The sequence below is a fragment of the Panthera onca genome, chromosome E1, assembly GCF_046562875.1.
Source record: "Panthera onca isolate mPanOnc1 chromosome E1, mPanOnc1 haplotype 2, whole genome shotgun sequence".
In the NCBI taxonomy this organism is placed as follows: Eukaryota; Metazoa; Chordata; class Mammalia; order Carnivora; family Felidae; genus Panthera; species Panthera onca.
This window is the reverse complement of record NC_138352.1, coordinates 48,249,614-48,275,224: the sequence shown is the minus strand read 5'-3', so window position 1 is coordinate 48,275,224 and position 25,611 is coordinate 48,249,614. Positions and strand designations below refer to the sequence as shown.

Here is a 25,611-nt window from a genome sequence, read left to right as displayed (position 1 = left end):
TACATACTTTTTTAACTTCTTGGTTTTGATCTTCTAGATGATCTTTGGAATCATTTTTGCCGTGGTAGTGAAAATTGAATTGGGACTTTTTAAAATTGAATTGCATTGGATTTAGAGAGTGGTTTGGGAGAGCTGAATGTAGTTTACCTCTCTATTCATTTAGGTCTTTGTTGATATTTTGGAAAGAGAAAATTATGTCTTGCTTCATATGTGTCTTGAATATTTCTTATTACATCTGAAGACGTATGCTGTAGCTTTTGTTGCTATTAGAAATGGCATTTTTTTAACCATTATATTTTCTAATTGGTAATAAAGATAGTAGTTGTTTTTTTATTTTTTTATTTTTTTTATTTTTATTTTTTTATTTTTTAGAATGGGGGAGAGTTTTATAGCAGTTGACCATTCTTTTTTTTTTTTTTAATGTTTATTTATTTTTGACAGAGAGAGAGACAGGGCATGAGTGGGGGAGGGGCAGAGAGAGAGGAAGACACAGGATCTGAAACAGGCTCCAGGCTCTGAGCTGTCAGCACAGAGCCCGACGTGGGGCTTGAACTCACAGACTGCGAGATCATGACCTGAGCCAAAGTCAGACACTCAACCGACCGAGCCACCCAGGCGCCCCAGTAGTTATTTTTTTAAAGATTTTCTTTTTAAAGTACCTCTACACCCAACTTGGAGCTTGAACTCACAACCCCAAGATCATGAGTCACATGCTTCAACGACTGAGACAGCAAATGCCCCAAGGTATTAATTTTGGAATGGTTATTTTGTGTGATGCCACTTTATTGAACTCTCTTATTCTAGTTGTTTTTCATTTGTCTTGGGTTTTCTAAGTAGGGCATTTTAAATTAATTACATTTTTGTTTCTTCCACAAAATTTTACTTTTTTCCAATTCTTGTTGGAACTAGAGCTGCAAAAGTGAGCTAGAAATAAATTTTCATGATATTTGAGCCATTCTACATTTTTAATTCTTAGAAAGAAGCTAGCACTATTTTATTTAATAAGTAAGAGTTATAATATTTTTATATCTGCTTATTTATAAATTATTTTAAATTTATAAATTAGGGAGAGAGGAGAGAGCCCAAGGGGGGAGAGAGAGACAGTCTTAAGCGGGCTTCATGCTCAGCACAGAGCCCAACACGGGGCTTGATCCCACAAACCTGGGATCATGACCTGCGCTGATATCAAGAGTTGAAAACTCAACCGACTAAGCCACACAGGCGCCCCTTTTGAAAATTTTTTTTTATTTATTTATAGCTGTTTAAATAATAGAAGCTGTATCTGTTCCTTTAAGGTTTGAAAATGTTTATATGCCAGATGAACCTGGGTCATTGTTGGTAGAGAAAGCATTTCCTATTTTTTAATGTCTTCTAATGTTATTTTATTCAAGTTTTTGTCCTTTTCATGAATAATTCTGTTAATGGACATCTTCCTAGAAAATTTTTCCTTTCATCGGGATACTAAAATTTGTTAAAAAATAACTCAGAATTTTATTTTTAATATATTTTAACAGTACTGCTCTTTATCTCATAGATGTACTATACAATTTTTACAAAATCTTCACACCCTCCAGTTTCTATAGATCATATTTTAATTATATTTCAGTGTATAATATTCCCATTGTGGTTGCTTATTTTGAACTATATTAGACAGTTTCTAATTCTATAGTTCCCTTTCAGTTGCTGATTTCTAGTGTACTTCACTGACTTTAGAAACACTTTCTCTGTGTTATTAATTCTTTGATCATATATACAGCAGAAATTAGAAATAAATTCTCTATGGTATTAATCTTTTGGATATATATCGAGCATATAGTCAATTTTATGAAATATTTCTTTTGAGGGGCACCTGGGTGACTCATTGGTTAAGCATCTGACTCTTGATTTCAGCTCAGGTCATGATCTCATGGTTTGTGGGATTGAGCCCCATGTAGGGCTCTGTGCTGACAGCACAGAACCTGCGTGGGATTCTCTCCCTCTCTCTCCGCCTCTCTCTCTCTCTCTCTCTCTCTCTCTCTCAAAATAAAATTTTGAAAATTAAAAAATTTTTTTCTTAAAAATATTTTCTTATTCTTATTGTCAGAAATTTATAGAGGTGCCTGGGGGCTCAGTTGGTTAAGTGTCTGACATCAGCTCAGGTCATGATCTTGCGGTTTGTGAGTTCGAGCCCCACGTTGGGCTGTGTGCTGACAGCTCGGAGCCTGGAGCCTGCTTTGGATTCTGTGTCTCCCTCTCTCTCTGCCCCTCCCCAGCTCACACTCTGTCTCTTTCTCTCTCAAAAATAAACATTAAAAATTAAAAAAAAAAAAAAAGAAATTTATCATCTTTCCTTTTTCTCTGCTCTTATTTTTATTCTATATTACCCTAGAATATTACCTTGATATATTATAATTTCAAGAATACAGTATGCCTAGGGGTGCCTGGGTGGCTCAGTGGGTTGGGCATCCTACTTCAGCTCAGGTCACCATCTCACAGTCCGTGAGTTAGAGCCCCCCACCAGACTCTGTGCTGACAGCTCAGAGCCCGGAGCCTGCTTTGGATTCTGTGTCCTCTCTCTGCTCCTCCCCCATTCACGCCTCTGTCTCTTTCTCTCAAAAGTAAATAAACATTAAAAAAATTAAAAAATAAAAGAGTACAGTATGCTTAAATATCTATCAGTGATCATCTGATCATTTTATTGCAAAAATTTTAGATAATTAAAATGTATGTTTTAATTCAATATCTTCATAAGCTGTGACATTAAAATTTTCTTCTGAATTGAGTAATAATTATACTTATTGGTACACAATTAATCAAAAAATATAAATATATCAATTTTGATCAATTATTTTTATAAAGGTACTGTTTAAAATACAAATTCTTACTTCAGTGGATGGATTATTTGTAGTCCAGCTGTGTCATGCATGGGCATTTTTGGATTCTTCAGTTCTGGTGTACTTTGCTTCTTAAGTATTGATACCTGATAACATAACCTCCCACTTTGTTTTTCGTACTAAATGTTGATTTGGCTAATCTTTTTTCTTATCATTTCCAAACAAGTTCTAGCAAAAATCTTACTGTCTCAAATTTCTAGTTTATTTTGGGAAGAATCAACCTCTTTATAAATTTAAGTCTTCCTAGCTATGAGCATGTTTTGACTTCTTATTTATATCTTCTTGAATGGCAAATAATAATTGGATACATTTTTTCCAATACAAGCTTTATTAATATTTTGTTAGATTTATTTCTAGTTACCTTTCACTTTTTTGCCATTATAATAAATGATGTTTTGTTTTTGTTTTTAAGACTTCATTTCTTTAGAGCAGTTTTAGATTCACTGCAAAATTGAGGGGTAGGTTCAGAGATTTCCCACATGCCTTCTGCCTCAATTCATGCATAGCCTCTACCATTATCACCCTCCCCACCAGAGTGGTACATTCGTTATAATTGGTGAACCTACATAGACACATCATAATCTCCTAAAGTTTATAGTTTACATCATGGTTCACTCTAGGACCTGTATAGTCTGTGTGAGTTTGGACAAATGTATAATGGCATGTATCCATCATTATGGTATCATACAGAGTGTTTTTACTGCTCTGATTTTTACCAATGTGCTCTGCCTATTCATCTCTCCACAGCCCCTCCCCTCACCCTTTGCAATCACTGATCCTCTTACTGTCTTCATAGTTTTGCTCTTTCTATAATGTCATGTAGTTGGAATCATACAGTATGCAGCCTTTTAACATTGGCTTCTTTCACTTAGTAATATGCATCTATGGTTCCTTCATATATTTTCATGTCTTTTTAGTGCTGATTAACATTCCATTATCTGAATGTACTATAGCTTATTTACCCATTTTGAAGCTTATTTACCTTTTGAAGGATATGTTGGTTGCTTCCAAGTTTTGGCAATTGTGAATAAAGCTACTGTAAACATCCATTTGCAGGTTTTTGTGTGAACATAAGTTTTCAGCTCCTTTGGGTAATTACCAAGGAGTACAATTGCTGGATCATATGTTAAGAAGATGTTTGGTTTTATAAGAAACCATCAAATCGTCTTCCAAAGTGGCTATACCACTTTGCAGTCACAACAGCAATAACACCGAGTTACAACACTGAATAACAGAGTTCCTAACACTGAGAACGAGAGTTCCCATGATCTAGTTGTTTGGAAACTTTCAGGAAATTACCCAGTCTCCTGGAGTTGAGGCACTGATTTATCAGAACTGATTCGGTAGCATTTAAAGTAGGAAAGCTGAAGCTATAAGAGCACTGTTGTTTTTTTTTTTTTTTCGATCGTTTCAGGTGTTATGTATTTTCCTACCTACTATTGACAACCAAGCATTGTTTTCTTTCTGCCAAACAGTTCTCAAAGCTACTGTCCCCACTATTGGTGAGGAAAGGCAAAGGTGGTCGGGTAGCTTACAACAGAAGAGAAACGGGGAATTCACAGTACTTTCGGTGAGCGTGCAAAGCTTGCTTAGCAGCTGCAGAGAAATACTGGCTCTCCACATTAGTAATTTACTTCCTTTCTAGCCAATATGATTTTAGGGCAGATAAGAGTGTATTCAGTGTGTGATACTTTGATGACAAAAGCAAGGTGCTGATGGTAATTGTGCAAGGTCTTCTGCATGCCAGTAATTTCCTGTTTGTAACTTCAGATCAAAATGTTGTGCAATTGTCATTATATCAGTTTATAAGATCTCCTTTGTTGTGTTGTGCTTGTCAACATGTGGCAGATATCCCCATAAAATGTTGGCTTTTTTTTTCACTTGAATCCATAATAAGAATACCTTTTACTTCACCACACTCACATATATAACTGAAACAAAAGTCTCAAAGCATTACTTACTTTTTCTACATTATTGCATTCTTATTTAATGTTCAGTTCTATTTCATTAATATTTGGACTTAAAACTCACTAATGGGTCACATACCATGGTTTTAAAAATACTATAAAAATCACTGCTTGCCAAGTAGCTCATCAGAAACAAATAAAAGTATCTTACTATTTTGTAGTATTATTCCCAAAATTTTTGTTTCATTAAAAAAAAACAAACAAACACTGTAGTGCTGCACCTGAAGTATCAATTGATCTGTGGTTGAGGATAGTGACAGTCTGTGAAGGTGGGGAAATTCCACTATGGTTACCCCCTCAACCATTTTGTCACAAACAACAGAGTCAGATTTTATAATCCGTCTGTTAGAGATGGTTGGGTTTTTTTTAACTTGTGTTTCCTTTTTTTTTTTTTTCCTTCTGGTTTGTCTTTTCCTTAATTTATCTTTTCAGAAATATTTTTGCTGCAACATTATGAACACCCTGTAAAGAACAAAAACCTCAAGTGTACAACCTGATGAATTTCTGTTACTATCTTGTGTGTAATCACCGCTCAAAGGCTCCAATGTACCAATTTTGTCTCAGTTGACCATCACTCCCACCTTTACAACAGAACCACTATTCTGACTTATAACAGCATAGATTGCTTTTGCCTGTTGATGAACTTCATCATAAATAGAATCACACAATATGTACTCTTTTGTAACGAGCTTCTTTTGCTCATTGTTTCATCTGCATCTGGTAAGATTTCTTGAGATGCTATGCTTCAAGAAGGAAGAATTGTTAAGCCAGTGTAAGTCAGTCCTACTTTCATTTAGTTGACAAAAAACTTAACAATTTTGGAAATATATGGCCTTTAGAACTAAAAATGTAATTGTCTTACTGTGATTCTAATCATCATTGCTATGTTAAAAAATTCACACAGTGATAACACCTGCTGCTGGCATAAGGTTACACACAGAAAAGCAAGGTTAGAGCGTCAATTTAACAGAACTCTAACCTTAGCAACAGCAGACTATGGTCTATTATAATATGATGGGTTTACCACACATATACAGAATACTATATGTTCCCTAATGAAGACTTTTTACAATTTGGTTTCTTACTAAATCAATTTAGTGCATTGCACCCCTATTTTAACAGGTGAGAGACTACAATTGGAAATACAATTGTAAATTTATATAAGAGTGAGTAATGTTTCACTTATAGTGAGGTCATGATATAAAAGGTATGTCTCACTATGTGTGACAGTATGTACTTTATAGCCACTTCATATATTTCATCTGCAAAACATTAAATATATATTGAACAACTATAGTGTGGATGGCATTGTGTTAGCTGTTCCAGCACGTTATTAAAATAAATAAACTTAAGCCTGTCCCTCAAGGAATTTAAAGTATTGCGCAAGGAAAGTCATGTACATAAATAGATTTTAAACAAGCTCTAGCACTACATGGTAAGACCATAGTTATGATGGAGCCTAGAATATTCAGAGAAGATTCCTAACAGAGTTGACTTTTGAGTGAGTTTTAAATGATATGTAGGGTTTTATCTACTTAAGAGGTGAACAGAAAGTGATAAGAGAATTAGCATGAATAAAAATATATACATAATGTAACGGTAAACAGAGTAATATACCTTTTTTTTTTGGAAGTTTTTTATTTTTGAGAGAAAAGGGTGCAAGCTGGGGAGGGGCAGAGAGAGAGAGAGAATCCCAAGCAGGCCCTGCAGGGTCAGGACAGAGCCTGATGTGGGGCTCAAACTCGCAAAAATGTGAGATCATGGCCTGAGTCAAAATCAAGAGTCAGATGCTTAGCCGACTAAGCCATCCAGGTACCCCTAGAGTAATCTACTTTTTTAAAAAGATAAGCAGGTACATGCAGATCAGTGAAGGAAGTTAGGCCTAAAAATGTAAATATTATACTTAGAAGTTTGTACCTTACTCGTAGTCAGTGAGGAGCCATTAGGGAGAATAGTGACACAATCAAAATTGATAGTTTAGAAATAATAATCTTGTAGTAGTGTTGGTTATCTTGGAAGGTAATGAAACTGGTCATAGGTAGCCTAGATAGGGCACAAAGGAAAGAGTCCAAATATAGAATATTAAGAACTAAACAATGAAGGTGAGGAAAATGGGAAGAATGGAGAGACAGATATATGATAATTTACCAACAACAAGTGTATCATCATTAAGACTTGCATTTGAGTGTAAGAAATAAGGAAGAATGAAATAAAGCTAACTGCAGAGTTTTGATTAGGATGATGAATAATAGTAGGGTGGTGCTATTGACAGAAATAGGGAAATGAGAACAGTGGAGAAGATGATAGTTGGGTTTTAGAGAGTAAGTTCAATATGCTGACAGGTGTAAGTGACCAAAAGGCCACTGGAAATAAGGAACTAGACACAGAGAGGGATTTGGAGGATGATAGTGGAAGTGTTCACTCAGGGAGAGCGAGAAAGGGAGAAAGGGACAAACTTTGCGGAACCTCCTCCACTCCCACTTAAGGAGTAGAATGAAATTATTAGAAGCAGCCTAAATATTCTGAAGGGCAGGTGAGATAGTGGGAAATCAAAAACATAGGGAAGAGAAAGTGTCAAGGACAAATGGCTTAAGCAATGTTACATGAAAGAAAGGAGGTTAAGAAAGTTGATGGGGGAGTGCATTTATTTTGTCAAATACTAGGTTTATTGGTCACATGGAACATAAATTATTTTCAAAATGTACGGATGGGAAGAAATATATGTAAACCAGATTATTAGAAGTAAAGGAGTGGGGCGCCTGGGTGGCTCAGTCAGTTAAGTGTCCCACTGCAGCTCAGGTCATGATCTCAAGGTTTATGAGTTCAAACCCAGCATCATGCTCTCTGCTGTCAGTGTAGATAGAGCCCACTTCAAATCCTCTGTCTCCCGTTGTCTCTGCCCCTCCTTTGCTTTCACTCGCTCTCAAAAATAAAAATAAAACATTAAAAAAAAGAAGTAAAGGAGTAAGAGAAAGGAAGGAGGAAATAGGGAAATATACAGAAATTTAAGGAAAGGAGGTAATTGACTTGGTTTCTAGTGGAAGGCTTTATCAATAAAATTGACCTGAAGCAGACATTGTTCTGTTGAAGATGAATTGAGTGTTGGAATGAATTGAGTGTTGGAATGGAATAGTGGCTATCCAGAATAGAGTGGAAATGATTTATGGTGTTATCTACCAGGTGTTTCAGAGGTGGGACAGCCTGAGGATCACAAATGATACTGTGAGAGCCAGACAGGAAAGGAATGGAGGAAGGGAAGGATAAAGCCCAAGAATTGGAAGCAGGTTAGAAAGCAGTTCTCTGTCTTGGGGCGCCTGGGGGGCTCAGTTGGTTAAGCGTCCGACTTCCACTCAGGTCATGATCTCGTAGTTCGTGAGTTCGAGCCTCACATCCGGCTCTGTGCTGACAACTGAGATCCTGGAGCCTGCTTCAAACTCTGTGTCTCCCTCTCTCTCTGCCTCTTCCCCACTCATTCTCTCTCTTTCTCAAAAATAAGTGAACATTAAAAAAAAAAAAAGGAAAGAAAACAGTTATCTGTCTGAAATCATTTGAAGTTAAATAGAAACAATTCATTTCATCTGTTGCTTGCTCAGTTGAAGATACTCAAACTCTTAACACATGACTGAGCACGAAGAGGTTTTTCAAAGAATTCACAGGTAGCATCTATGGCCAATTCTCTGGCTGTAGGTTTTCACTGCTTAGCCTAAAATAGCAATAGGATTATAGCGCGTTTGTTTGTTTTTTTGTTTTTGAGTCATGGTTTGTTCTATGACTATTCGGGCTAGCATTTTACCTCCTAAAATGGTACCATGGGCTCTTTTATTCATGATTTGCCTCCATGTTTTAAGCTCACAAGTTTATAATCGTATCCCTAAAACGCCAACCTATAATTTCTCTTAATAAATTGATACAGTTGTGTTATCTAGATTCTTATTTAAGCTTTTGAATTCTGTGTATTTCATGTCTTAGATAACATGCAAGACATAATAGGCTTATCTGAATGTTGAGTAGCAGTGTTTCCCAGATCACTTTGTGCTTTTGCAGGCATTAGTCCACTGAGATGTCCCAAAATAAATAAAGGTGTGGTGGTTGGGGATATGGTCAAATAACTTGAGGAAATGCAACAAGTTATTAAATTTTATTTCCTTTGGGGATATTCAAAATGCTCATTAGAGTATTAAGGATGTTGGAAGCTCTGCGGGAAAGTTCATTTTTTCTAAATCCTACATTTCTCCAATTTACCTGGCCACAGGGACCACTACCACCATCACCACCACTCAGTTTTGCTTTTGTACAAAACTAGTTAATATCCTTTGGAATGAGTTTTGAGAAATATTGTTACATTTGAATATGTATCAAAAACTATTCTAAATAGTATAAGAATGAATTCTTTGAGTGTGTGTTGAGTACTCACAAAAGAGTAGAATAACAGAGACAGATGAAGGATATGAGATGATGAAAACAAATGGCCATACATACCTAAAGGTAATTGTCAGGACAAAATGTTTAGGAAATGCTTAGGATGTTTGTTTAGGAAAATGTTTCTCCCTAAAATTGAGGGATGACTCCTACTTCAGTTATTCTAGCATTTAAAATTAAACCTGAATTTCTTATATCCATTCCACCATGATTTCTGTTAGGCAGTTAGTAAAAATCACAAACTAATGACTAAAGTCAGATCTCTGTGAGAATCATGAGGTGGCCATTATTAGCTGTGAAAGTTTAAGCAAGCTGCTTACCTTTCGGGCCCGTTTCCTCCTCAGTTAAATGGAGACAAGGTTATAGGAAGGATATAACTTTGAATATATATATAGTCCTTAGCAATGTATCTGCACACAGTAAGTTCATAATAAATGATGACATTATTAATTATTTTTATGATCTTTTGTATTTACCTCTCCTCTCTGAAAGGCCCTACCTTAAGCCCATTCTTATAAGAGCAATCATTTTTTCCACATAGTCCTTTAAATTATATTTTCTATACTTTTTTTATTCTGTTATAATGTATACATACAAGATGGCTGTAATTAGACTTGGATTTTTATCTCTGATTAGATTGTCATTGTTTTTTACCTTGTAATTGACTGTCAAAGAGATCATGCTAGCAGTAAGAGAAGAGAAATTGTCATCTCTGGTATTTTGTTGTTGTTGTTATTCACTTGTGCATGAATTATTAATATTACTTTCAATCCACAATTTCTGTGCAGGGATCTTTTTAAGCTGCTTGGCTGTTAATATTGCATTTTATTTAGTTAAAACAAGACATATAATCGATTAATGAACTTTACTGGGTTTACATAAACCATCTTGGTTGATAATGTCCAGCCTTTTGTTAGCCTTACATACCATGTACTTGGCGTGGATGTCTTTGGGGAAGAGTTTATGTCAATAACTCAATGTCTTTTTGACATTATAAACATAGTCTTAGAATTTGGACTTTTAAGGGAAATTATATTGTTGAAACAATCATAAAGATGACAACAGGATATGTATATGTTATAATCATCTAGATTCTGTTATAAATAACAGTAATGTGAAGTTAAGCTTAAATCAAGTTTCCCCAGGTTGCTTTAATATTCTCTTTCATCTAATCAAATGACTCCAAAGAAACCAAATTTTGTTATTAAAATGCAAAAGCTTAACACTCGTCAAAAAGGATTTTCATGCTAGTTCTCATAATTAGCATTTAATGCATAATTTTTTTCTTGTATTTTAATGTTGACAGCTTCTTCCCTGTGATTCCTTAGAGGCAGATGAAATGGAAAGGCTTAAGCGTGAAAGAAATGATGCCTTGGAGGAAGTGAATACACTCAAGGTAATCTCCAATTTCGCCTCCTTACATTTTGCTTAGAAAAAAAGAAAAGGAAGAAAATTATTATATTTATTATAAGTAAATTATCAAATGTATGATATTAATGCTTTGTAATATTATAAATAAAATTAATATTGCAAAAACTGTTAATATCACAAAATAGATCATTTATTTAGTCAATAGGCCTTTAAAGAGTCAACTTTTTGGTTCACATACTTATTTATATTTCACCATGTCCATATAAGATTCAGGGTAGACTGGTTTTTGCTCATACCTTCTGATCTGGCTACTTCTGCCCCTTTTTGTTCTCATATTGGTGCAAGGATGAGAAGCCAAAAAAGATTAGATGAGTCAACAAAGCAAGCCATGACAATTTTGGATCCCTTAGATGTTGATTGGAAATACTTTTTTCCCATGGAAAATACATGCTTCAGAGACCTCTTGTTTTGGTAACATAATTTGGAATTAAAGCAATATGATTAAGAGAAGAATAGACACACAGTGTGCCCAAATATACTTTGTGCCCAAATATACTTTAAGATTTTGATTCATTTTACATATTTTCATTTTGTTTTTAGTAGAATATTAAATTATATCCTAATTTTTACAGAAATACATTAGATTTTCCAAGTCTTTTAAGAAAAGCACTGTAACTACTTGATTCATGATTAATTCACCATAGGAATATGTTTTTTTCAATTATTTTACTTTATTTTCTGAAATAAGTAAAAATCTATGTTTATTTAATTTTTATTAAACTGAAATCTTTACACCTCACCTAAAAAAAGGAAGAAATTTCTTTCCTACCTTAGTATTTAAACTCCAACTTCTAGAGGAAGCCATTGTTAAACGTACCTTGTTTGTCGTTTTAGAGACATTTTCTTTTTTTTTTTTTAATTTTTTTTAATGTTTATTTTTGAGAGAGAGACAGAGACAGAGACAGAGCGAGCATGAGCAGGGTAGGGGCAGAGAGAGAGGGAGACACCGAATCTGAAGCAGTCTCCAGGCTCTGCGCTGTCAGCACAGAGCCGACGCGGGGCTCGAACTCACAAACCGTGAGATCATGACCTGAGCTGAAGTCAGGTGCTTAACCAACTAAGCTACACAGGCATCCCGAGAGCCTTTTTCTATACAGCCAATTATATTTCTAAAAATAAATGTATATGTGTTTTAACTTTAACATTAATTTCTTCACACACTGCACACTTTTTTACAGCTTGCTTTCTTTTTTTCCCCTCTCTTTGTTAGCCTTATATCTTCTTTTTTTTAAGTCGATTTATTTAATTTGAGAGAGAGCATGAGCAGGAGAGGGGCAGAGAGAGAGAGGGAGAGAGAGAGAATCCCAAGCAGGCTCCATGCTGTCAGCACAGAGCCCAACACAGGGCTCCAACCCACAAATTGTGGAATCAAGTAGCTGAAATCAAGAGTCAAATGCTTAACTGACTGAGCCACCCCGGCACCCCTGTTAGCCTTATATTTTAGGCTACTTTTCAAGTTAATATATGCATATCTGCCAAATTCTCCCCAATGGCTCTTCTGCCATCAAATGGTTCTGTCCTAAGTTTTCTAGCCAGTTCCTTATAGATGAATATTTAAGCTGTTTCCAGTTTTCCACTATTAAAAAGAATTCCTTCAGGGGTGCCTGGGTGGCTCAGTTGGTTTAGTGTCCAACTTCCACTCAGGTCATGATCTCGCCATTCAGAGTTTGAGCCCCGTGTCAGGCTCTGTGCTGACAGCTCAGAGCCTGGAGTCTGTTTCGGATTCTGTGTCTGCTCTCTCTCTCTCTCTCTCTCTCTCTCTCTCTCTCTCTCTCTCTCTCTCTCTCTCTGTCTCTGCCTCTCCCCCACTCACACTCTGTCTCTTTATCTCTCAAAAATAAATAAACTTGGGGCGCCTGGGTGACTCAGTCGGTTGAGCATCCGACTTCAGCTCAGGTCATGATCTCACCGTCCATGAGTTTGAGCCCCACGTCAGCTCTGTCCTGACAGCTCAGAGCCTGGAGCCTGCTTCAGATTCTGTGTCTCCCTCTCTCTGCCCCTCCCCTGCTCATTCTCTCTCTCTTTCTCAAAAATAAATAAAAACATTAAAAAAAAATAAAAGTAAATAAACTTAAAAAAAATTAAAAATAATTCCTTCATAAATAGCTTTGTAGTTGTATCTTTGAGTAATTTCTACAATTTTAAAAATACAAATTGAATATTTCTGAAAGTCAGATTGCTTTATCAAAGGATATGTCACATAAAATTTTATGCATGCTACCAAATTACCCTTCAAAAGATTTTACCAATTCATGTTCCTTCCAAGTGTGTATGAACATTCCATTACTAAAGGAATATTTATAGACTTTTTTACAACTTTGAAACCACTTCTACATTTGTTGGTATAACAGTTAAGAGTCACAAAATGAAAAAATACAAATTTAGCTTTAAGAATAAATTGACAATATTTCCTCATATTCTCTTTGAAAACATCTCCAACAATGGTTATCTTGGTAAAATAGCATCTTACATAATTTATCTCTCTGTAAGCCATTTAATCGTATGGTTCATTAGAATTTTGAGAGGCTCTCAAGTCTTTTTTCATTTTCTTAATATTTATCATTGTTTAGTGATATATTTCAGTTTTTATTTGAATATCAGTATTAATTATTAGAATTTTAATTTAAAAGTGTATTTAGATAATGTTTAAGCAGGGCTTCCCTAAATAGCTATTCAATAAATCAGGATTCACGTTCAATGTCTGTAAAACGTAACTGAACATACCCTAATGTGATAGGACCTAAAATCTCAGATAAAGCATATTCTGTATTTTATAATTTACTTTACCTGGAAACCTAGTGGCTGAGAACCACTTGTTTGGCCATATAGAGTGTACAAAGCAATAAATACTTCATTGAGGTAACATTTGTACCTTCAGTATTTTTACTTGTGTTATACACACACACACACAAATGACAGAGGTTGTTAAATGCAGTTCACAGAATGTGTAGGTGCTCTCTAGTCACTTGCTGTTATCCTGTGACATCTCTATCCTTCATCTCTGACTTGAGGTACAATACAAATAAAAACAAAACCAAGATAAGTTGATGCCAGTGGCTACTTTTTTCTTTATTTTACAAGAATGATTTTTAAAAGTGATGTGTTCTTTATTTAACTTGAAGCCATCTCCCTACAAAGTTTAGATTGCTACTGGTTTGCAAAGCTGAATGAAAATAGATGTATTTTCCATTTACAGATGCAAAAAAAGTAGGACACAGAGTGAAGGTGAGTTGCTAGAGCATCAAAGCATGAGAGCCAGCAGTTTCCTGGCTCCCGGCCTGTGGCAGATTCATTAGATTGCTGTATGATATTCATCTTCATACACCCTCATTTCATCTGTTAGATAAGAATGAGCTGAAATATACCAGGAAGCAGAATGCTTCTTATAAACATTGCAATGTTGCCATGAATATTTACCACTCAACTTAATCTTCAAGCAGTTCCTCTGCCCAAGTTTATAGTAAAATGGTCCTTAAATTACTCTGAGTATTTTTGATTTGATCAATAAAATGTGGATTTATTTATGATATATTTTTAAAACACTGAATGTTTTAGAGTATGTGCTTAAGTTAATGTTAAAAGATGATAGTATTTAATTTGCATGCATATTCTACATTAGTAACTATTATTTTGTAGTTTGGTTATGGTAGCCATATCTTCATTTTTGTGGATAATCTTCCAAGTACAAGCTAAATCAGGAAAAGAATAGTCAATCCAATTTCTTATGTCCTCTTTCATGTGGTAAGAGACCTTTACCTCTAAGATGTAACAGTAATGCTCTTCAGTTTGGAAGCACCTGGGTAATGATCGCTCTTTTCCAAATTTTGTTAGTATTTACACATTTTCATCCTGATGGATTTATTTTGGAGCTCAGAAGTGAAGAGTGTACAAAATGGCTATTTACAGTTAACAGGAAATGCATTTATATCACAGTTGTACTGTAAATAACTAATTTTGAATGGTATGTGTAAAGCTAGAAAACTGAGAACTACTTTCAGATTATAGCGATTGGATGTTTGGACAATTTATAAATGTTGAAATAAAGCCCTGAGAATGATACTCATTGGTACTTCATAACATGTTATTAATTCAGTGGTTTTTAAATATAGGAAAAACTATTTGAATCAGAAAGGCAAAAGAAACAGTTGACAGAAGAACTCCAGAATGTGAAACAAGTAAGTGCATATAATACATATGTGTGTTTTATGTGTAAGTGCATAAACATATGAGGTATATAGCAATGATGCTGTGTAATATCCTGGAGCTTACAGATGTGAGTAACATAGTATAAAATAGCATAAATCTTAATGGCAATCACTTTCAGAGGCTGTTTCTGTGCTGAAGTCCTGCTACTGTTGCTCAAAGAAATTGCTTTCAAAACCAGATAACCATGGACTGAAATGGCCAATCTCATTGCTATTCTATTGTTTTACCCTTTTATTTTCCCTTTTTCTTTTCTTCTGTTTCTCATACTTCATTGTATTAAAGAAAAAACAAAAGAAGAAAAGAAACCTCCAAGGCAGAGGATTTTTTACTTTCATTTATTTTAATGTATATTTATTTATTTTGAAAGAGAGAGAGAGTGCGTACACATGCAAGCAAGGAAGGGGCAGTGAAAAAGAGAGAGAATATCAACTGGATGCACTGTTAGCCCAGAGCCCAAAATGGGGCTCAGTCTCATGAACCAGGAGATCATGACCTAAGCCAGTATCAAGAGTCGGATGCTTAACCAACTGAGCCACCCAGGTGCCCCTACTTTTATTTTTTAGTACTAAAAAGTAAAAATTTATTTTTACTCTGCATTGTTCTTCACAAAATTTTAGGCAGCTTACAACAGAACAGATACAGTGGCATTATCATGAAATAGACATACAAATAAATATTGTTAAGAGTAGAAAGATAAAAGAACGTTTCTAGAGATCACTGACAATCAATTGATTTTGAATTTCCCTGACTTCATCCCCCCAGAAAACATAAAATCGACAAAGAAAGCTAATAAAATCACATAGAACCCATACCTTCAATATGACTGTGACATAAAACATCACATCTTTGAAAATATATATAAATAGAATAAAAAAATTTCAAACTCCTGCAGCTTGCCTGTGGCTGAAACCTAGAATACAAAGAACAGGGGTGGTAAGCCTTCAATGACTCTGGAAAAGAACTAGGAAAAACAGAACAATTAGACAAAGTTCAAATAAAATCACCTCCAGAAAGAAAATGCAATAATGAATGCCAGACTCTAAGCACAGAATAGTAGTTGGTGGTTCCCAGGACTTGAGGAAGTGTGTAACCAGAAGTGGCAACATTGGAAAATCATTGCCTCTGGGGAATAACCAAGTGAACAGAAACAAGATGGTATCCCTTGGAGATTAGGCAATAAGGAAATAAGAGGAGAAAATTAAAGATTATGCAGAAATGAAAGAGAAACAATACATACCAGTCCTTTCCATCTACCTCCATCATGACAATCATGATCCATAAAGAACTGCACAGGAGAGTGTGCTGTTGAACTAAGAACTCTTTCTGTGAAAGAAAAAGGAATAGGAAAAAAAAAAAATTAAATCTGTCCCCATTATTACAAAACTACTGTAAAAAATCAGACAATATGAATTAAAGTTTTCCTTCTGATAAAAACTCTCCAAAACAATTTGGCCACAAAGCTGAAGAAAACTAATATGACACTCCAAACTCAAATATCCTTAAACAAAGCATTTGCCACTACAAAAAAACACTTTAAATCAGAAATTTTTTAAAAAACTAAGAATAGAAATTGATTTTAAAAAAAGGCAGGAAGAAGTAAAAGGAGAGTTGGTAAAACTTAGGAAAGAAATAGGAAAAGACAAAAGCATATCAGAAATGAAAACTAAGTTTATAAATACAGATAGATAAAAAAGCATTGGAAAAAAAATGCCATAACCGGGACAACGATAGTGAAAGGAAGTAAAAGAGTTTCTTGAAGAAATAAAACAACTGAACAACACTAATATTTAGAACTATAATCCAAGAAAACTTCCCAGAATAAAAGAAGACCTGAATCTCTCATTGGGTACTAGGGAAATCTGACCTCGAAAGATCAACTCTATGACATATCCAGTAAACGTATTAGGCTTTAAAGATAGGAAAATGCACCATGCCTCCAAGTGAAAAGATCAAATAACTTACAAAGACAATAGAATTTGACCAGCATCAGCCTTCTCAGCACAACAAAGTAAGGCCAAGTAGAGCACCATTTTCAAGAAACTAAAGGAAAGAAAATGTAAACCAAAATGTATACAGCCAAGCTGACTTTCAGATACCAAGGCCCTGGAAAAATAGTTTGGAATGTGCCAGTATTCAGAGAATGCTGCACATACGTAGTATTCCTGAGGAATCTAGGAGAGGATGAGTTTCATCCAGCCAAAAAATTACTGGAATAACTTTGTCCAGAGTTTCCCAAAGAATGAGCATTTCACAGATATTCTATTGCTGAGACAAAAATGAGACTGAGGTCACATGTCTGACAAAAAAAATCAGAAGATGCAATTTATTTAAAAAATGAGAGGATAAAGCAAGGGGAAAAAAGGAAAATAGAATGCAACCACTCTGTTGTGTAAGTAAGGCTGATGTCAGATAGTAAAACATTAAGTAAAAATAGAGGAGATTTCAGGCACTATAAAAAGTAATAAACAAAGGTAACCTATGGAATGAAAATGCACACCTTACAAAATACCAAAAGTAATTTAAAGGAAAAAAAAAAGCGAAAGAAACACACAAAATAAACACAGTAAATATAATATATGCACAGAATAATTTCAACAAAATATGACTGAGTTGAGACCATCATAGTTATTTCAATTAACATGAATGGGATCATGTTAATGATGTTTTAAAAGCTCTTTTAAAAGATTTTCTTAGGAATATATAGTTTGTCAAAACTGACCTCAGTAGAGATAGAAAGCTTAACAGATCAATTTACATAAAAGAAGCAGAGTTATCAAGAAACTACCCTCTAGAAAAGGACCAGGCCAGATGTTTTACAGGGGAACTTAACCAAACCTTTGGCAATCCCAAAACTACATAAGTGGCTTCAGAGGATAAAAAAAAATGAAAGAAAATTTCCAAGTTCTTCTTTTGAAACTAGTATAACATCAGTGCCTAAACCTGATAGAAACAGCACACAAAAAAAGAAAATGCATTTAGACTAGAAAAACAACTAGGGGTATGTGAATTAGAAAAGAAATAAGTAAAACCATTTGCTTACAGATGATATAATAGTTATCCAGAATACCATTGACAATCAATGATAAAATTCATTCAATGAAAAATTCACAAGCTAGCAAGATATAAAATCAAAATGCAATACTCAATTGTATTCATGTACACAAGTAATAACCAGATAGAAGTTGTAACAGTTGAGAAGCGAAAAATGATGTAGAAAAATTGGCAAAGACATGAACAGATAGTTCGCCCAAAAAACATTATGAAAATGTCCCTTAATTATAGGAAAAGATAAGCTTTCTCATAATAAGAGAAATACCAATTAAGTCTACACTCAGATAGGACTTCCAGCTTCTAGTAATGATAGAGTATAAAAACTGGCCAAAGACATCTTCCAACAGAAAACAGCTTTAAAACCTGACATCAAAAAATAAGTAACTACCAAAGGAATTGGAAGAGTGTACATAATCAGACAAACTTCTCCTCCTGGCTATAAGCCTGGAGCTAACATAATGTGACACTGGTAGAAATTGACCCACACTTAGAATCATTTGGTATTCGAAAAGTTTCACAGACAATTCACCTGGGGGAAAGATGCTCATTACAATACAGGGGATAGATTAAGGAAATACTTGTATGAGGAAAAAAAATGAATCTCCACCCCTACCCCATGTCATACTAAAAAACTAACTGAATTATTATAGATATAAACATAAGAACTAAAACAATTAAATCCTAGAAGGAACTTTTATAACCTTGGGTTAAACAAAGTTAACAAACTGTATACCTAAAATTAATAAATTTTACTATATTGAAATTTACTGTAGAAGAATTCTGCCTCAACAAAGCTTTTTTTTTTTTTTTTAGAAAAACTATGCCAATACCATTTCTCACCTATCAGATGAGCAAAAATTCAAAAGCTTGATGGTACTCTGTTGGTGAGGATGTTTTGAAACAGTCATTCTTATCTGGCATGCAGAATGGTGCCCCTATGAAGGAGGATTTGGCCGTTCTAACAAATCAATATATCATTTACCCTTTGACCTGACAATCTCATGTCTGGGAATTTACCCTGAAAATATGCCTCTAGTAGTATTAAAATATATATGCACAGTATTGCAGTCTTGTTTGTAATTAGAAAATATTGGAAACTTACCTTAATTCCTCTTGAGTAATATGGAGTGATTTCCAGGAGATATTACCAAGGAAAAAAAAGCAGAGTTCAAAAGAGCATATATGCAATGTTTAAACAAGAGCAGTTATATATCTGTTTATCTCTTATGAAAGACACCAAAGGAAGACGACACAGTGATGAAACTGGTTATCTATGGTGTGGGTGGACACAGGGTGGAAAAGATACAGGATGGAGAGACACCTCTCTGAGAATTACTTTTTATGTAATTTTTACTTTTGGGTGCATGTTAATATTCTACACGCTCAACACATGTACAAAGAAATCAATAAAGATAAGGAAGGGAAAATGAACCTAAAGCTACAAGCCAACTGAAATAAATGAATCTGTTTGTATTTCAAACAAATACCATCCTCATGCTAAAGGAAAACCAATTCAAGTAACTTGTGAACACAGTATTTGTGTTCAGACTTTGACAGGTTGGGACTGAGTTGGAAAAGAATTGCAGACAAATCCTGAACCTTTTTTTAGTATTTTGTTGTTGTTGTTGTTTAGTTTTATTGTTGTTTTAGTGGTGCAGGCAAAGCAAGTCTGAAACCATTTTAGATGTATTATGGATGTTAGCAAATGTGTTGATTGTCGTTGAGAGCCAGAATCTCAATGAAAACGCACAGACATACAAAATAGAGTAAAGTCACAAAAGAATCCTGTGAGATGGACTGGAATTGGAGGTATTGTGACTGTATCATTTCTAAAATAGCTGTATGTCAGGGTGCCTGGGTGGCTCAATCGGTTAAGCGTCCGACTTAGACTCAGGTCATGAACTTGAGGTCTGTGAGTTCGAACCCCACATCGGGCTATGTGCTGACAGCTTGGAGCCTGAAGCCTGCTTTAGATTCTGTATCTCCCTCTCTCTCTGCCCCTCCCCAGCTCATGCTCTGTCTCTCTGTCTCTCAAAAATAAATAGACATAAAAAAAAAATTTAATATCTATATGTATATGTGCACATACATATATGTATATTTTTATGCATTATATATATACATATATATGTGTGTGTGTGTGTGTGTGTGTATATATATATATATATATATATATATATATATATATATATACTCATTCCCTGACTCTGTCAGTTGTAAGAACCAAGAAGCAGACACTCTAACAGCAGTGAACACATAGCATATGTAAATGCCCAGATATCATTAACTACTAAAGGAACCCAGTCTCCTTGGAGAAATGACTGATTTAAGCATTGGAGGGAGGGTAAATACAAGATGAACTTAGAACATCTTATTTTACCAGAAAATAAGGAAGTGCTCCAAATGACGGGGTCATGTCATAAGCAATAAGCTTGAAAAGGGCTCCTGCTGGCTAAATCTGGAAGAACTTGAGTACCAAAATAATTAAATACAGTAATGAGTTGCAGACCATTGAAAAAAGTAATCCTTAAGTCCATACCATTAGTAAATAGATTAGTTAATTAATGGGGAGAAAGGGGAGCTCTTGCTCATTATAGACTGTTGAGTGCTGACGTAACTGCAGAGGCTGCCAGATTTGGGAAATCAGCATTTTGCATCTGTTTTAGTATAGACTGAATCAGGCTGGAGTCATCAGATGCTAAATCTAGGGGGAAATCTTGATGAAGAGCAGAGTATTTACATATTTACATGATTTTAAAGTAGCTCTCTATAAACTGCTTATTAATTGCTAGAGGAAAATAATAATTATACAGTAGTGAAATAAGACAACACCTTGCCCGGTGCTAAAAATTGATAGCACCAGAGAAGAAGAACAGATGGAGAATGTGACTCCAAATGTGAAACCTTGAAAAGGACACATCACCTATGTAGTCCTCCAGCAGAGAACATGTAACCTGAGTCTAGCTATGAGAAAGCATTAGACAAACTCAAAATCAAGAATAGTTTTATTTTTTTTAAGTGTGTGTGTGAAAGAGAGAGAAGGAGCACAAGAGAAAGACAGAATGGCCGTATTCTTCAAAGATATCAATGTCATTAAAAAAAAGAAGAAAGAAAAGCAATAAAAGATCTCAGATGAAAAGAGCCTAAAGACAGGGAGAATAAATACAAGACCTGACCATAGTAGACTGGATCATGCACTAGAGTGGGGGAAATGTTCTAAAGGATGTTATTGGGTCAGTTGACAACCTTGGAGTACAAATGGTGGATTAGATAAAAGTATTGGATCAGTGTTAAATTTCCTAAATTTGACAACTAAACTATGGTTATATGAGAATATACTTATACTTAGGAAATACTGAAGTTTTTAGGGGTAAAGAGCCATGATGTATGTAACTTACCCTCAGAAGGTTAAGGAAAAAAAGTGATGTGTGTGTATATGTGTTTTATGCATATACATCTATACACATGTGTGTGCATGTATATGTGTGTTTCTATATGAGAGAGATTGAGAATTTGCAGGACTTCAGCAACAACCTGTACATACCAGTGGCTTACAAGCGTATTTCTCACTCATGAACATGTTAATGAAAGGATAAATCTGGTGAACTAGGTAAATCTGGGTGAAGGGTATGAGGATGTTTTCTGTACTACTCCTAATTTTTGCAACTCTGCTGTGAACTCAAAATTATTTCCAAATAATAAGTGTTTAAAAGTCCTCTATTTTTTTGGCCAATTTTAAGACTCTCATTAAATATTTTTGTGCTTTGGTTGGTATGCGTTTTTAGCTGTGTCTTAAATTCCTGCATCAGTTTATATGGCCAGGCTTTTTTATGTTTTAGTGTTTGCATCCTGAAAGTAGACATTTAGACATCTTCTTTGTTGATTTTTACATTTGGAACAAATGAGAAGGTGGGTTTTTTCCTACATTTAATTAAAATTGTCTTTTCGCATAAGAGACTGTTAAAAACTGAGAACAAACTGAGGGTTGATGGGGGGTGGGAGGGAGGGCAGGGTGGGTGATGGGTATTGAGGAGGGCACCTTTTGGGATGAGCACTGGGTGTTGTATGGAAACCAATTTGACAGTAAATTTCATATATTAAAAAATAAAAAAATTAAAAAAAAAAAAAAATAAAAAAAATAAAATTGTCTTTTCTCCTAAATGGTTAGAGCTTAAAACTTTAGAATATAGAGCATACTTGACAAAATATTTACATTAAGGACTGATTAAGAAATGATTCTAAAGAAAAATTTAACAATTTTGCTTTTTTTCCCCTTGCAATACCTACTTCTTCCACTTGAGGCCCTCCTGTATTTATTTCTCTGAACAGATTAATTTCTGTTATTAGGGAAGGTTGGGTCTTCATGAATAAATAAGACAAATATGTCTCAGAACTTAACAAGATTCAATAGAAAAAGATGGGACATAGATGGAAAAATAAATAGGAAAAAAAATCTTATATGATGAATGGTGAATTAATGTAAGGAGTAATGAGGCAGATAATAGGCTTTGGAGTTAGACCATGTAGGTTTATTCTGATCCTGCCTCTTGCTTGCTCTTGACCTTGGGCAAGCTACTTCATCTCTCCAAGCCTCATTTCCATCACTTCTAAAATGAGTTTGATAATGGGATCCCTCACAAGACTGTTAGAAGTATTAAGCAACATATATAGCATATATAGTATAAATGTGTACAGCCCATAGTAAGCACTCAACAAATATAAACTATCATTGTCATTATTATAAATACTAGAAAAAGAAATGCTAGGTGCTGAAAAATATGTGGGAATGATTTGTTTTAACCGTTTGCTTTAGAGGAGGAAAACCTAATTCTGGCTGAGAAGATAATGAGACTTTTTATAGAGAGGGTGACGCATACATGAACTGGGCCAGACATAGAAAGGAAAGAACTTTCCAGACGGAGGGCACAGCATAGAAATCATGCTATGAAAGAAAAAGTCTTGAGGGTCAAAATAGGCCTTTTGCACACTAACTGTACAGTAACTGTTAGTATGTTTGTGTTTTCGTATCTAACACTGTGGTGATGATATCTGTCTTATAATTTGTTCATAGGAATTGAGACTTTCAGAGTAAAACTGTCATAATATAGTAGGTTCCTCAAAAATAGTAACTTAGGTTTGTATTCTTTTATCAGCAGCAGCAGCAGCATTATTAAAAGCCCAGGAATATAAGAGAGCTATGGACAGATGAAAAGTGTTAGGAAGTGGCGTTTGGGTGGCTATGTTGGGGCCAAAGCATATAGGCACTTGAATACCAACCTAAGATTTTAGACAACAGACCGCCTCTGAAGATACTTGACAGGGAGAAAAATTATCAACTTGCTTCACCTATAATCTGATCCCTTTCTTTCCTTCACACTCCGCATCCAATTTGTTAGCCCTACTTTTTTAAAGCTACAGAATTTCACCACTATTTACCACATCCATCACTAGTCTAAGCCACCATCATCTGTGGCTTGTGTTGTAATGACAGCTTCCTACCAGATCACCCTGCTCTTACCCTTGTTCCACCACCATACTGTCTAATCTGAACAGAGCAACCAGAAGTATTTTTTTAAAACTTAAGTTAGAACTCTCTAGGGATTTCCATCACAGAGTAAAAGCCAAAATCCTACCAGTAGTAGCCTACAAGTCAATGTGAGAGCCTATGATGACCTACCTGATCTGCTGTTCTCACACTCCTCTTACCTCAGTGACCTCACCTCTTATCACTCTTCCCTCCCCCCGTTCCCTGCACCCTCACTCCACTGACCTCCAACCCTTACTATGTGTGGAGAAGTTTTGTGGTATTATTAATTGCTTTCTTAGGTGTTATATGCTTGTCATGTTTTTGCCCTTTATATCTCCCAAATAGAGGGTAAGCTTCGTAGGGGAGCTATCTCTGCTGTGTTCTCTGATTTATATTAGAATAATATCTGACACAGAGTAGGTACTCAGTAAATATTTGGTGAATAAAGGGATGAATGAAGAATATCTATACTTAAGAGTATTCAGTAACTCAAGATCAAATAAGAGGCTTTTGTAATAGTGTGGACCAGCACTGTCCAATGGAGGTATGAGAGCCCCCTATGTATTGTTAATTTTCTTTTTTAAAATTTTTTAAATATTTATTTATTTTTGTGTGTGTGTGAGAGAGAGAGAGAGAGAGAGAGAGTACAAACAGGGGAGGGGCCATTGAGAGACACACACACACACACACACACACACACACACACACACACAGAATCCGAAACAGGCTCCAGGCTCCAAGCTGTCAGCACAGAGCCCAACACAGGGCTTGAATTCCCAAGCCGTGAGATCATGACCTGAGCTGAAGTCAAATGCTTAACCGACTGAGCCACCCAGGCGTCCCCGTATTGTTCATTTTCTAGTGGCCACATTTTTAAAACAGTAAAAAGAAATAGGTAAAATTATTTTAAATATACTTTAGTCTGATATATCTAAAATAGGATTGAAGATGCAATAATATTAAAAATTCATTAATGAGATATTTTTACATTCTTTTTTCATACTGTATCTTTGAAGTCCAGTGTTATTTACACTTAGAGCATATCTTATTTTGTACACTAAATTTTCATTGAAAATGCTGTATCTGTGTTTAGATTTAACAAGATTTACTGTTGAAAAAATGGTTTCATATACACAAATTTTCCAGACATAACTTAAAAATTTTCTACTAACTGAATACCAAAATCTTTTTGTAATAATATTTGCATGCATATGGATAAAACAATTTCATGCTTTTCTAGAAGACTTTGCCTTTCAAGCAAATTATTTCAAAACTACGTCTTTTCAAATTAAGTATATCACTAATTCTTAATACCATTAACATCAAGTTCAAAGAAGTATATATTGAAAGCAATTCTAAATTTATCAGTATCAACTTAGCATACCTTAAATTTTTCTTAGTTTTTTGTAACTAGTTTATGTGACACTATGAATAATTAAAATCTGCATATTAATTTATGGTAGAAAATATGTAAAATCATTATTATTGATGGATATTATTAAAAGTTTTAATGTCAGTATAAATTCTTATACTTGTTTGGCTTCACAAATAAGCCTTCCCTTTTCTTGGTGCTTTAAATTTAGCTTATTCATGTGCAGTGTGATAATGATTTTTTTTGTCCTTGATTATTGAATATTAGGCAAGCATTCCTTCCGTTTTAAGAAAATTTTTAATTCAAGTTAAAAATATGGCAAATCTTTGTAAAACTCTTGCACAATTCAGCCAAAGAGTATTGGCAAAGAACACAGGATCATTAAACCCATTGTCTTCTAAAGTTAGTGAAGAGTCATAGAACTTGCACATATCTACTAAACAATATTAACAACTGTATCCGTGACGTTTTTCACACATTCAGTTTCAAAAACTGAGCACAGATATTTTCCACATGTAATGTACAGTGGAATGAAGCAATAAAGAAAACTGTCTCTTGTTGGAAAATGTCAGTAAGTTTGAATTTTTGATCCAACAAGGCTGCAGCATCATCTATTATGATAAGCAATTTTATTCAATATCCAGCTGAAACTCTTTCTTTGAAAGATGTAAAAGTTAAAAATATCTAGACCACAAGTTTGATTTTTTTTAGGCTGCAGATTGATAGCTTTTTGTCATAAATTTGGAAGTTCCCTAAGACAGTACA

At 34.7% G+C, this 25,611-nt stretch overlaps 1 protein-coding gene across 5 annotated transcripts in view; it reads left to right on the top strand.

Annotated features, from left to right (window-relative positions):
• Positions 1–25,611, top strand: part of STXBP4 (syntaxin binding protein 4) — a 174,366-nt gene that overhangs the window by 49,534 nt on the left and 99,221 nt on the right. For 4 of the 5 annotated variants that reach the window (XM_060646448.3, XM_060646446.3, XM_060646447.3 and 1 more), the window contains 2 exons: positions 10,566–10,655; positions 14,800–14,865. In XM_060646448.3, the coding sequence (XP_060502431.1) occupies positions 10,566–10,655; positions 14,800–14,865 (156 nt within the window). Of the gene's footprint in view, positions 1–10,565; positions 10,656–13,886; positions 13,916–14,799; positions 14,866–25,611 lie in introns of those variants that run through there. The other variant, XM_060646452.2, reaches the window with a different exon arrangement.